At 46.6% G+C, this 13,914-nt stretch overlaps 2 protein-coding genes across 5 annotated transcripts in view; one reads left to right on the forward strand and one right to left on the reverse strand.

Moving 5' to 3' along the window:
* Positions 1-8,544, reverse strand: part of Sobp (sine oculis binding protein homolog) — a 179,142-nt gene extending 170,598 nt beyond the window's left edge. For 2 of the 4 annotated variants that reach the window (XM_087597559.1, XM_087597558.1), the window contains exon 1: positions 7,883-8,520. Coding sequence is in view for 3 of the 4 variants with exons in the window: in XM_087597558.1 (XP_087453684.1) it covers positions 7,883-7,978 (96 nt within the window). In the remaining variant the exon portion in view is untranslated. 4 annotated transcript variants of the gene reach the window in all.
* An 81-nt stretch (positions 8,545-8,625) lies between these two features.
* 9030612E09Rikl (RIKEN cDNA 9030612E09 gene like) lies at positions 8,626-10,575 on the forward strand. Its single transcript, NM_001109496.1, is given in 1 exon segment — positions 8,626-10,575. A coding segment is annotated over 1 exon segment (444 nt). The 5' UTR covers positions 8,626-8,635; the 3' UTR covers positions 9,080-10,575.
* The last annotated feature ends 3,339 nt before the right edge of the window (positions 10,576-13,914 follow it).

A 13,914-nucleotide genomic window follows, 5' to 3' on the forward strand; every position in this document is an offset into this window, starting at 1 on the left:
TAAATATCAAAGTTCAGGACTAGGAACGTAGCTGGTAGAGTGCTTGCCTACCATGCACAGAGCTCTGAGTTAGGTCCCCTGCACTGCAGAAGCTGGTTACTGTGGCCTGGAATCACAGCTCTGCAGAGGTAGAAGTGGGAGGATCAGAAACTCAAGGTCTGACTGTGCTACAGAAGGATTTCAAGGTCAGCCTGGGCTGTGTGAGTGAGACCTATCTATTTTCTTCAAAGAAAACGATAATACGAGTAAGCACCCTCACACTTCTGAGAACTCTAATTGCTACAATTTTTAGAAAAGATAATTGAACTGTGAATTAAAACCTTTAAACATTTAAATACCGTTTGACTTGGCAGTTGTATTTGGATCCATTAGCAACTACCCTAAGAAAATAGGTACAAAGAGATTTATGTTCACAAATTCTTATCTCAATGTTGTTTTCTTGGGGGAAAAACCTAAGTATCAAACAATTGGAACTTTGTTAAATAAATTTCAGTCTAATCATACAATAAAATGCCATTTTGCTGCTAAAATATATGTTGTAAATACATTTTAGTGTCTTGAAAAGCTATTAGCAATATAATAAGTTTTAAAGGAAAACCAATTCCTTTTTTAAATTGTACATCACACATGGAAAACAGATACATATATATATACATATATATTATGTGTGTATATATATGTACATGTTTATATACAGATATGTATATAGATATGTATATATAATGCTGACAATAATTATGTCTACTGGGAAATTAAAGCTTTATTTTGCTTTCTATTGCTTGTCTGAGACTTCTTTGATTACTTTTATTATTTGTGCTGCAGTGTGTGTGTGTGTGTTTCGACTGTGTGGAAATATATGTACATGTGTGTGCAGTGCCTTTAGGGGCCAGAAGAGGGCATCAGATCCTGTGGAGCAAGTGTTGGAGGCAGTCGTGAGCTTTCCATCTAAAGCCAGGCCTCTGCATGGGCAATGTGTGCTCCTAACAGCTAAGCGTCTCCCCAGCCCACTCTTCGCCCACTTCTATTACTTATTCTACTATCTGTCATGACCGTGTGCCGTTTTTGTAAGAAATAAAAAGCCAATTTCAATTAAAAATTAATTAACCTATAGTTTCACTCATAGGCAACCATATCAGGCACACCCACAACTTAAATGGTAATAAAAAGGATCTGTCAGTTACGTTACTTAACTTCACAACATTCTGACATGTGTTATCAAAAAGTAGAGCGCATGAGAAGTACTTTGAAAGGAAGAGGAAACTCCCGATCCAGAGCAGCTCACAAGCTGAGGGAAAGCGGTCCGGGGAGAGGAGATTCTGAAACTCTCCGCTGGGCGTGGTTATGGATATCAAAATGATAATTAGTTTTGCGAAATATTTTCTCTCTTGCTGCGTCTATGTGTTCTGCCTGACTCGTGGGGTCAACTCTTAAAGTCTCATGGCCTTGCTAAGAGAGAGAGATAGAGAACTGGACAGAGGCTTTGTTCCAGAATGGAATATGAATGCACTTGCTTAGATCAGTTGCAGCTCTGTGCTCAGGAGGGGCCCGTGGCAGAGTCTAAGTTGTCTCTTGTAACACAGACCCAGTGGACTAGTTTTATTTTATGGTTATGCTAAGAGAAAGGTCAGGAAGTGGAATTTAGATAGTGCAGAAGAGATGTGTAAAAAGCCTCTCGCAGACTGCAAAGTGCTTCCACATTTATAGTCCCACTGGGTCACATGGCAGAAGACAGATCCCCCACGGGTGACTGATTAGGTAGCCATAACCATGCACAAACTAACACACGTGGCCTGCCTGGCCCTCGTGGTATAGACTTTATACAGGGCACTCCGCTTTTATTTGTCTGGCTGTAGCTTCCTTGCTTCAAGTCCCTTACAGACAATCACAGCGCTTTATTTTGGGTCACTTTGCAACAATGTAACCAGCCATCGACACATTGATCTTAATAAAGTAGATAGTGCAGGGGATACATTATAACACGGATCCCCAAACCAGAACAACTGAGAAGAGTCCTCCTTCTCTACAGATATTTTCCAAACTCTGCCGATAGACAATTGTCATATAAAACCAAAATCATTTCCTGCCGCATATAAAATCTGTGTTGCTTCCATGAGACGTACAGTAACCAATCACGTGCCTCATTGTACTTTACTGCCAAGACATCACCTGCCCTAAAAGGGTCAAAGAAATGCTGGGAAAGGGTGGCTAGTAGCCCTGGCTGGCACAGTGGCAGTCATGGCAGGTGTACAGCTGTGTGCAGCTGTGTTTTATCACAGCCGCAAAACTAGCCTTAAAAAAAAAAATCTAAAAAGTCACTAAGACTTGTTGCATTTTTTTTCCTGTCTGTGTCAGAGACACTTGACTTTCCTGAAGTTTTGTGTTTCCAAGGCTTTTGATAGATGAGAGAGACTAATGGCCATCCATCAGTCTACAGAGACTAAAATACAGACACTCAGCAGACTTTGCTCACATGAGCATCCATGTCTGTTTCTATGTTTCAACTGGCACTGTGTTTAAAAAGTGGTCTATTTTCCCTCCTTCTACACTGTAATGTCCCTTTTCATTCAGGCAAACATTCAATAATTTCACTAGTTAGAGAAAGCAAGTGTGGCAGATAGCTCAGCCCTGAAGAGGAAGTTTTAGACACCAGGAATACTGTTTATTACCTTCTCGTTTTTCTCTTCTAACACCTTTTTTTTTTCAAAAAGAAGTGTAAAGCCTTATTAAGTCAATCAGACATTTCCTCAGACATCAAGATCCAAAGAGGCTGGCCTTTCTCTGGAGGTCTGCCTGTAGGAACCACTCGCACTCACTAATATTTACTCTTCATTGAGGCCCTGTTTTTGACTTTCCTTAGAACTGCGTTACCTCTTGGTTCCTATAAGTCTGTCTTTCCCAGAAGAAAAACAGGACTTGGCTCCTTGGAGCAGTGCTTGGCAAGCACCGAGGCAGGAAACACAGAAGGGAGTGAGTCTGTCAGACTCATTTTCTTCTATTTCAAATGCTTATTTCAGATTCGGGGGGTGGGGGGGAGTGGAGTGCTCCTTTTCCACTTCCTAGTATTTGGAACCTACAAGCTGTACAGGGCTTAGAGAACGGTATTGTACCGCACACCATACTCATCCAGTTGCCAGTGGAGACTCTTAGAGAAATCTCATCCTACTAGGACAGACCGTTTAGCTCTCTGAGCCCTTGTGCCATCTCTTGGTTTTTGTTTTTTTTTTGTTTGTTTGTTTTTGTTTTGTTTTGTTTTTGTTTTTGTTTTGTTTTGTTTTGTTTTGTTTTTGGAGCTGGGGACCGAACCCAGGGCCTTGTGCTTTCTAGGCAAGCGCTCTACCGCTGAGCTAAATCCCCAACCCCACTTGTGCCATCTCTTAAGGCCGGCCGGCTGGAATGAGCAGCTGAGAGAAATGCCAAAGGTTCAGCAATGTCCCATCCCTGCTCCCAAGGGGCTAGGATTATGCCCCACTTACCTTAGCCCCTAACCCTGCCACATGGCACACCTGAGGCCCCAGCTCAGTCTGATATAATGTGTAAAGGTCCCAGAAGGTCCTAAATCCACTTACTAAGTTCCAGAGACATACTGCAACTGACCCCAGAATGGTGTTTCCCAAGCTGAGACTTAAGATATACCATACCTTGGACATTTCAGCCTTAAACACATGGACTTTTCCAATCCACACTCTGATTCCTCTCATTTTTCTTTATAACATCAAGTCATTCAACTCGGTAGCTTGCTTTCCTGTCCCCAGCAATTAACAGAGGCCATTTCTAAAGCCCAACAGAGACCATCAGGGAACAAACCAGAAAGTCCCATGGAAATGTTCCTACTAATACTAACAGATGTGCACCCCTCAAACTGTGGGAAACAAAACCGAAGTATAATTCTGGGTACAAATTAGTTATTGATGATATTTGTAGACAAATACCAAGGTGAGACCTTGTGACATTCCACAGAAATAACCCTTAGTTGAGTACTTGATAAAGAAGCCAAACCCTGTAAATAAATTGAGAATGGGAGGCTTCCAGCTCAGAATGCCCAATCTGAGCACATTAGATTTGTCAAAGTTTTAAAAGATAAAAATTTGACTCATCACCTCTACTTCTAGTTTAGAACTTTTTGAATTGTGCTATTGTTTGGGACCTACAGAGCACAGTTTACTAAGGCTATGTGCACAAATACATATCTTGATCACAGAAAGTTTATACATATATTTATATCTGTTCATTCATTAAGACATAGCTTTTCTATGATATCTACCATGTTCTGGGAGAACTCCTGAGCTCACTAGCTCTTCCGCATGTTGGAGTTTCTCTGCCCTGACTTCTATGTGACTCTGACACATGTTAGCTAACAGCATAGCAGAGTTACATCGACTTAGACAGAGTCATTTTAGAAGCCCAAAGTTAATCAAGCTATACAACTTTTTGATTGCTGGCTCAGTTTTTAGCACCTTCTTCACTATCTAGCACTTTAGGGTGCCTCTTAAGGAAGGCTTGGTAATTATAACTAAGTCCAGCAGAAGGATCTGCTCAGCTCTTCTCTAAGCCAGAGTCAAAAGAAGCAAAGATAAAGAAACACCACAAAGCTCCCAGGAAGACAAACACTCCTGCTGGGAGGACATTTTCCCCTGAAGTACACCATAGTCAAGCTACGCCAAGTCGTGTACTTTTCACACACAAAATTATATTGTATCAAATTTAAATTTGTTACAACTGCCATACCCATTAAACCAGTGATAACGGAAAGCGTAACCCGATATCTGATCTACTGAAACAGCAACCAACATTAGCCCACAGCCGAGTGAAGACCACCCCCACTGCCATCACTGGTGTCAGCTAAACCTCAGCCTTCTCCAGCCATTTCTGGCTAACTCTGCGATTGTCACGATTAGGAAAATCTTGAAGTGTCTGAGTGAGGCAGTTCTGTCGGCCATTCCCGACACTCTGCATTTGCTGCACTTAAAATAGACACTCGTACCAGTGTCCTTTCTATTACCCAAAGGAGAGAAGGGGGGAAAAATCACATACACACCAGTCCCTTTTCTTTCAGCTCACAGAGAAGCAACTCAATCCAAGGAGTGTTGAAACCTGAGTAGGTCACTGTACACCGCGATAAAATTCCCTAATCCCTGGGCCAAATCTCCCCAAGGGGGGCCTCCTCCCGATCCTCCACTTCCCAGGCTGACTTTTCCATTCGCTCTCTCCTTTCCCGTTTCATTTCCCCTACCTTCAAGCCTTGATATGTGATCCGAGGTGGGGGCTCAGGTTTCCGTTTTTACAGCTTAGGCCCCGCTAGCTGTATACATTCCTTTCTTTCTGCTGGGCTGTGATTACTTACCAGGGTTTGGTTTACACTGGTCCAGATGAAGACAAACACAGCCAAGCTGCCCCGGCAGCACTGATATGAACCTGTGCAAGGCTACATTGTGTTCTGAATGACATTTTGTTGCACACATTTTTATACAGGACAACCAACTTATTATGTTACCCTAGACTTCAGTTCAGGAAGCTGATGGGATAATCATACCAGGAGGGGTCAGGAAAGGGGGTTGTTGTTGTGGCTATTAATATTAAACTCAGAAAAAATATTAATGAGCTCAAAATAAGTCTGTGACTTTGAGAAGCGACTTTAAACAAAGATTTTTTTAAGGCATTTTTTTTTAAGAATACCTGTAGACCCACTAGACACCCTGGCATGGTGTACAGGGACATGACTGAAAAATTCTGCCAGACCCTTTCATTTTGTTCCAAACCAGAGAGAAAAATGCCACAATTGAATTACGTGCTGCTAAAGGGGCGAGGGGTGGGGGGAGTTTCTTTTAATGCCACAGAATGAAACAAGGATTGAGGCTTCAAATAGTAGAAGGCAATTTAGAGAAAGAAAAATAACACTTTTTTTTAAAGGAAGTTCTGTGCATCCAGGTTAATCCCATACTCGGTCTTGCAGCATGGGCTGAAAACTGTGTAATTTTTCCCCTTCACACAATGTTGTTTTTGTTTCTTCCTCCCTAGTTCAGACAAACATCTGTTATACTGTAGAAGGACAACTATCTCCCAAACCACGGAGAGCCTGCAGCCAAAGCCAACAGCACCAGCCCCAAGCATTGAGCACAGTCAGCCTTTATATCCAGCCGGGATAACATTTCACATGTTTTGATTAAAATTAGCTAATTTGTAATTCTAGAACCTATGAAACTTAAAAGCTGCCATCCATATAGAGGGCGTTAGGCAGCATCTTAAAGGGCCAGAGCTAGCTGTGGTGGCCTGGTGGCCTTCTCTGGTTGTCTCCCACTCGCCATTTAAAAAACGGACACGGGGAAAGTAATGTTGAAAGGCAAGACAGGAGGGAAAGGCCAGAACTGTAGAGCACACTGGGCCACATGGAGAGAAAACAACTTTCACAGATCTTTCTTTTCTTTTTTTAAAACTGTCTATCATTAGAATCAATGGTGGTTTCTGTTACAGGGAATGGTATTAATTTCCAAGGCAAAGCTTCCTAACTTTCCCAGACGGATACCTCCTGCTTCCAGACACTAAATTCTTCACCACCACCTCCCAAAATAAAAGCCCTACTTCCAAAACGTGAAATACAAGTGAAACTCCCGCGAGAGGGGTAAAGCTACCAACATACACCTAGTTTCACAAACACATAAGATGTGTGTCTGTCTGCCCCTTCTAAATGTGGGCTTCATCTCAGCACCCTCTCACCAAATGTGCTCGCTATAACCAAGAAGATGCCAAAAACCGCAATTAACAGTGAATTAGTCCCATACCATTTTAACCAGTTTGCCTTTCAAATACAAACTTAACCAAAGCTGACCAAGTCACCTGACCCTATTGAAGATTCCATGCAGAAGTGGGGAACACCAAGAAACGTGAAAAAACAAGCCTTATATATATTTAATGTCATAGAAACACATCTATATACGAAAAGAGATTTCTTTTTCAAATCGAGAAACTCGTGAAATGCACACGCAAGATAAAATCCTCGCCCAGGCAAAACACACAACTTTGAGGAAAATAAAGAAGTGGGGGTGAGGAGAAGAGCCCAGGCTGAGCCGTGTTCTTGGGCTTCAACGCGAACAGCTGGAGCGCCAGGAGGCTGCGCTAGCCACCTCTGGAGCACCGCTGGCCTGGCAGGGCGCCCGGCCTCGCAGAGAGGACTCCGGGCTGGCCTTCGCGAACAATGGGCAGGCGGCTGCGGAGGCCGCCCCTCAGACAGCTGGCTTTCAGCCGGGCTTGCCGGGTCTGCTAACTGGAAAGTGAGGCGTGCAGAGGCGAGCGGGAGAGCCGGGGCAGCGGCGGAGAGGAGCGGCCGGGGACAGCGAGGCGAGCCCGCTGGCTGCAGCGTCCTCGACCCGCGCCGCTCCGGCCCAAGCCTCGGGCACTGACAGCTACACGGCCGCAGCTGGCGAGTTGGAGCAAAACGGGATCACCGAGCCTGGGGATGGACCGGGAAGAGGGATGGAATCCAGGTATCCCGGGTGCCCCGGCCCAGCGCCTCTTAACTTTGGAGGGGTCCGGAGATTCATTTCCGAAAAAGGGAGAAAGGCTACACCGACCCTCGGGAAAGCTTCTGTACCAAGCTCACTCGCCACTGGGGTTCAATGCCCTCGCCCGGCAACATCTGTGCGGATCTAGGGTTTGTGAGGTTAAATAGTGTGCCCCCCGCCCCCATCAAATCTGAGGTTGGCAGATTTCGGAGATGCAGCCCGTGAGTTGGCTTCGGCTTTGCACCTGGAGGGGGAGCTGAGGCGTCCCAGGGACCCGGCAGAAACTGACAAGCGCGCCCCTGTCCCCCCCGCAGCCTACACAACAGCCCGAAGGGAGCGGACGGAATAAAGAGCTCGGTCTCCCCGGCCCCCGAGTCCGAAAATACCTTCATCTCCTCGTTGATTTCCCTCTTCACGGGGTGAGCTGGTTTCCGGCTCCTTTTATTTTCCGGAGGTCTCCCTTCTTTCTCCATTTCTGCCATGTTTTTGTGTCTGGTTTCTGTGGAGATGAAATGGCTGCTGCCGCCGCCGGCGGTAGTGGTGGTGGTGGTGGTGGCGGTGGCGGTGGCGGAGGTGGAGGTGGTGCTGATGGTGGCAACGCTGGCGGAGGTAGCGGGGCTGGCGGGTCCGGGGCTGGGAGGGGGTTTGGGGGGGGAGGGAGACGGGCGAGGGAGGAGCGGGGTCTCTTCTAGCGGCGGAGACCGTCAGTGGCCGTCACGGGGAAGGGTAGCCCGGGGAGTCTCGGGGATGCCGCCGCCGCCGCTCCTGCCGTCGCCGCCGCCGCTCCTGCTGCCGCCGCTGCCGGTGCCACCGCCGCCGCTCCCGCTCCCGCCGCCGCCGGGCTGCATCCTCGGGGCCCGAAGGAGTCGTCAGCCATCTTCCTGCGCTCTGTCTGTCCGCATGGGCGAGAGGAGCGCCGGCCACGGCGGAGACAGCTGCTCTGGGCGTGCGTGCGTGGATCTGTGTGTGCGCCCGGGAGAGCGCGCCAGCCCCGGCGCCCTGCGCCTCCCGCGAGCCGAGCCGCGGGCGGAGGGAGGGACTGAGCGGGGAGGGGTCCGAGGGAGGGGAGGCTGGGGGGGGGGACAAGGCCAGCCCCCTGCTCGCGAGCGGGCGTGGCTTCCCGGTCGTCGTAGACGCGGATGCTGCGCGGCTCCGGGGGCTGCTGGCGGCCGCCTGTTCCTGGGCGGCGGGCACCGGCCCTTCTCGCAGCCGCCACCTCCTCGCAACGACCCTGCCTGCTCCAGAGCTCCGTGCCGTGGGCTTCGGTGGGCTCGGAGCTGGCTTCTGAGGGTGACCTAGAGGCCGCTGAGGCAAAACGTATCGGGGTGAAGGGTGGAGGTGGAGCGGTGAAAGGGCGCAGGGACCTGAAGGCAGGGCGAGCACTCGGCCCCAGGGTTGCAGCGCCGGGGAGCGGAGGGAAACCTAGACCGGACCCACCGCTCAGGCTCCAGTGTCCTGCTCCGGGGGCCACTGCAGACTACTATGTGGAGGCCGAATGTCCCTTAGCCAGGTCCCCAGCACAGCGCGCCGTCAGACTGTTTGCCAGGAAGCTTTTCGCCTTCCTGAGAAGGACTTCGAAGTAGGACAACTCAGCCTTCGGCTCCCTGATTTTCTTTCTTGCTCTCTCCCTCCCCCCTCTGCCCCAAACGCAGGCTTATGTTCTGTTACAAAGTAGCATCTTTACCGGGTGACCCGGCTTGCACCCTCACCATGCCCTGAGCTTAATGGGAAGGGTTGGGCTTAGTGGGTTCTGCTGTGCGCGCAGGATTCCCTCCCAGGATCCCTCCCTCCAGAAGCCCCACGTCCTCGCCACGCACGGCAGGACCCTCTCCTCTCCGCCGGGTTTTACACTCTTCTACCAGACTCGCATCTGCGGGCTCATCCTCCATGCGCTCACGTGTTTCCTCTTGGGCCGCCTCTGTCCACGCCCTGGACCAAGGTCGGCTTCGCCTGTCCCTCTTTTGGGTTGAGGTTTTGGCGTGAACCGTTTGACGAGGCTCCAGAGACAACACACAGCTCCGAAAAGCTCCTACACACGCTGCAAAGGGACGGCACCTAGATGTTCCCAGCTCAGTTTTGCCACGCCGCTCCACTTTGTAATTACCTGACACAATGTGATATGGGGTTGTCCATTGTTCCCCGGCTTGTTATTACGGAGTGTTCATTATGACAGTGGTGGAATTTAAAATTACACATTTTTAAGTACTTAAAAGATAGAATGAATTCGGTGTGGGGGTATGAGTAAGCTTTTCATTAAAATCTCAGTTCAGCCTATCAAGTGGGATTCATTCTGAGTATTGCCTTGCCTAATTTGCATTTTAGCATTGTTTTGTCTCTTAAGCATCGAATTAAAGATATCTGGGAGCGTACTCTGCAGGGCTGAACAACTCCAAGAGGCCTGCTTTGCATTTTAGCACAATGTGTTTCGTACACACCAAGTGCCAAATATTTGGGAGTGTCCCCTGGAAAACAATTCCTTGCACCTTGTCTTTCCCGTGCTGAGGGTGCGAGGGGAAGCGGTACCCGGCTGCTCCCATTACCTGTCTATCCCAAGCCATCCAGGAGGCCTGTGGGAACTACTAAGAGACAGCCTTTGCCTTTTAGGGGGGTCATAGTAAAAGGCCAGGGGTTCGGGGTAATAAAACCTGTATTCATTACAAGGATGCAAGGAATTAAGGAAGGGAATAGATGGAAATCGAGGGAACGTGCACCCAACTTGAAAGCCCCAAGTCCTCTGGCCGGGTTCCAATTTTGCAGTAGACCTTGGAAAACCTCCAGCGACTGGGTAGTTAAGGCTAAGAGAAGCCCAGACTCCTTCCAGATCACTAAGGAGTGCAGTGTATGGTGGGCTGCACTTTAGACAGAGGGCATCTCTGTTATACTGTTGTTGGTAGAGGAAAGGAGGAAGTCCTCGGTGTTCTTAAAAATCACAATTTCACCCAAACAATACAGAGACCACAACTGGTTGGCTCTTTCCATTCTGTCCTCTTCATGTTTAGCTCGAGAGGTGGTGGGAAAACGTTTTTCCCCCTTAACTTGGTAAAACTACAGACACATGTTGTAAAATAAACTATGCAATAAGAAGCCTTTGTCTCTTGGAAACATATTTACGTCTTCTCTGTTTCCTTTGGTTGCCAGAGCTGTCACAATTGACTCACTGTTGTTCGGCTGATATCAAGTAACAAGTTGTATACCCCCTGTCTTAGATACAGTTTCACCAGTTAAGAAACAAGTAAACAGAAAAGGTAAACTCTAGCCCCGATTTATATTTAGAAGCAGCTGCACTTCTTTCAAAGGGAGTAACTTTAAAGAAACAGCCCAGGGGTTTAATGACATCCATCAGCCACCTGTTCCTCCCTGCCCTCTAGAAAACTGAGGTAAGACGATTGGACCAGAACCCATGAAGCAGATCTTTACTTACAATGGAAACTCCTTGTCAGTATATCTGGGAAAAACCGTTACCCTGACCTGAACTTTGGAACTGTAATCGCTACATGTTCGTGAATCTCTGTTTTCCCAAACGTACCGTAGAAGGCAGTTAGTTACACCAAGAGTTGGCGCTTTATACACTTAGAATCGTGAGTCGAATCATGTTCCCTGAGTAACTTCTTTGTAAACGTGTAACTGTGGGTAGAAGCAATAACATAAATATGTTTCTGAAGACTCCCTCCTTCCTCCAGCCCACACACAGCATCCAAGCCTCCTGGTATACAATTAGACCTCAGTTTCCCCCCTCATTAGCCCTGTCAATCACCAAGATAGGCAGAGGGCCAATCTTGTGTGTATTCCTCAGTTACCTTTTGGTGTTCTTCCTACTTTAGAGTTCCTCTTGGTCTTAATCTGGGCCTGCTTCACCTAGTAAACACATCAGAGGACAGATGAGAAGACCCCAGAGTGGTCTTCTACAGATGAGTTTGCTCTCACCTAGAATGGATTAGTGTACCCTCAAAGCATCTTAAAGTGTTTTTCTGGGTAGCATTCGAAATGAGTGTTCGTCTTGTACAAATTCTGCGCTCTAGCTAAAGGTAAGAATTAAAATATGATTAGGATGTTGAACATGCGATAGGAATTATCTCACTTAATATTCATAACATCCTGTGAAGCTGCTTTTGTTATCTTCAAATCACACCGACTCTTATGCAAGTTGCTAAGAAGTACTGGGACGTGGACTTATAACTTCCTGTCTGGAGTTTTTAATTTTATGCTAATCTGATTTGGTAAATTCCTGTAACAATCTACATTCTACCTTATCTGAGGCCCATATTTTCACAGATTAAAACACATTTTTACCTTGAATTCTTACTTCTTTAAGTGGCATCTATTTCTTGCCACTGGTACATAATCTAACATTATATTCGCCAATCAGCATGGCATTAGATTTCCTTGAGTTAAAGTGGAAGCAACCGTTCTTAGGAAAATCCCAGAGGCTTAAAACAACAAAGATTTGTGTTTCTAGTTCCAACAAAGTCAGCCGTGCTTGGCAGCGGCAAAGATAACCAGCAGATTCTCAATCCTCGCGATGTGTTTGGTTGTTTGTTTTTGACAAACTTGCTTTGTAGCCTAGGCTAGCCTTAGATTTAAGATTCCCCTTCCTTAGCCTCACTGGGGCCAGGACTATAAGTGTGTGACATCATGTCCAAACCTCACAAACTGTAGAATCTGAAAGAAAAGCAGCAACCAAATAAGAAAGCAAATGGTGTTATTTTATTGGTTGGTTGATTGATTATTTTTTATAATTTATTTAGTTTTATATTTTATATGCACTGGCATGAGCATCACATCCCCTGGAACTGGACTTATAGATAGTTGTAAGCTGCCATGTGGGTGCCAGGAATTGAACATGGGTCCTCTGGAAAAAGCTGCCGGTGCTGTTAATCAATGAACCATCTCTCCAGCCCAGTTATTTTTAAGACAAGATTTTCCCCCCTCATTTTGGTATCTCAGGCTAGCCTAAAACGAACTATGTCATCTAAACTGTCCTCTAACTTGTAGTGATCCTCATACATCAGCTTCCTAGGTGCTGGGTTGCAGCCACCACACTAAACCTTTAAAAAGGAATTTAGAACATGTAGTTCACAAAACCCTCTGTGTGGAAAGTCTTGAGAAGGAGAAAAGTGTTGGAGCGAGAGTTTTAAAGGAGCTGAAGGATAGGAGCTCAGACTTTCGAGGTGTGGAGCTAGACAGAGACAATGAGGACAGCACGCCCAAGAGCAATCTATAGCAAGATTGTAGCGAGGCTACAGACCATAGTTAAAAAGCCCGTGGATTAGAAAGGCAGGGTGGACAGGCATTATGTCGTGGCTGGAAAGACCAAGGTCCATCCACGTCTACTTTGTGTCTGTGGGGCACCTGCCATTTTAAGCTTCACCGCTGAACACCAAGAGGGCCCTCTTCCTGCTGCTACAAGCACACTTCATGTCCTTGGCCATCCCAGGTGAAGACTGCCCCCTAGCCCGAAGAGGATGGGCTTTGCCACCTCATCACTGGCACATAGGAAGTTCCCCACCTCATACCAGCTTTGTGCAAACTTAAGGTACTTTACAGTAGAATGAGGGACCTCATCTTTCTGGCAGCAGGGGTCGGGGGGAGGGCTCAAATACACCATTCTAATTTACTGATCAGTTCTTCGTTTGTGAAATGAACATTGTAATTGATACTTCAAAATATTGCTGTGATGACCGCAAACTATGTTTTTCAATGACTTGGAAGTAACCCACAGCTTTCTGTATACATAATCACATAACACGCTCTTCTAAGGACCATTACTATTTCACTAAGGCCTCCGGTTTATCCGTGCATAGCAATACAGTTATATGACAACCAACAGGAACTGACACGTGAGGAACAATTGTCTACGTAATAAAAAACATCCTTCGGGGTTGGGGATTTAGCTCAGCGGTAGAGCACTTGGCTAGCAAGCGCAAGGCCCTGGGTTCGGTCCCCAGCTCCGGAAAAAAAAACAAAAAACAAAAAACAAAAAAAAAACCTGCTTAAAAAAAAAACATCCTTCATGTCCAAATTAATGCATAACGGTGGCCCCCTCTGGATACTAACTTGCTAAAGTGTATTAATTTTAACTTGCGAAGATGAGAATTTCGGATATACGTCTGAGAATATTACAGTTGTACCCATCTGAGACAGGCATGCCAGAACCTATAAACTCAAGGGCAAAGTGATTTCAAGTTATAATTTTTAATTCTTACTCATCAAAGCAGAAATCAAAGCCCAGTATTTATTCACTCCAAATGTCTCTGTGCAAAAAAAAAAAAAAAAAAAGTCAGTGAAGCTTAGCTATCAAAGCACACAACTGAATATAGGGCTTTATGTGCAGGAAGCCCGGGGAGACAAATGAAGCCCACCCAAACATGAACAAAGGCTATTTATTTAGAGCAAGGGAGTCAGCCACCATCACTTGGAC

This window comes from Rattus norvegicus, chromosome 20 (assembly GCF_021556685.1).
Source record: "Rattus norvegicus strain SHRSP/BbbUtx chromosome 20, alternate assembly SHRSP_T2T, whole genome shotgun sequence".
Lineage (NCBI taxonomy): Eukaryota > Metazoa > Chordata > Mammalia > Rodentia > Muridae > Rattus > Rattus norvegicus.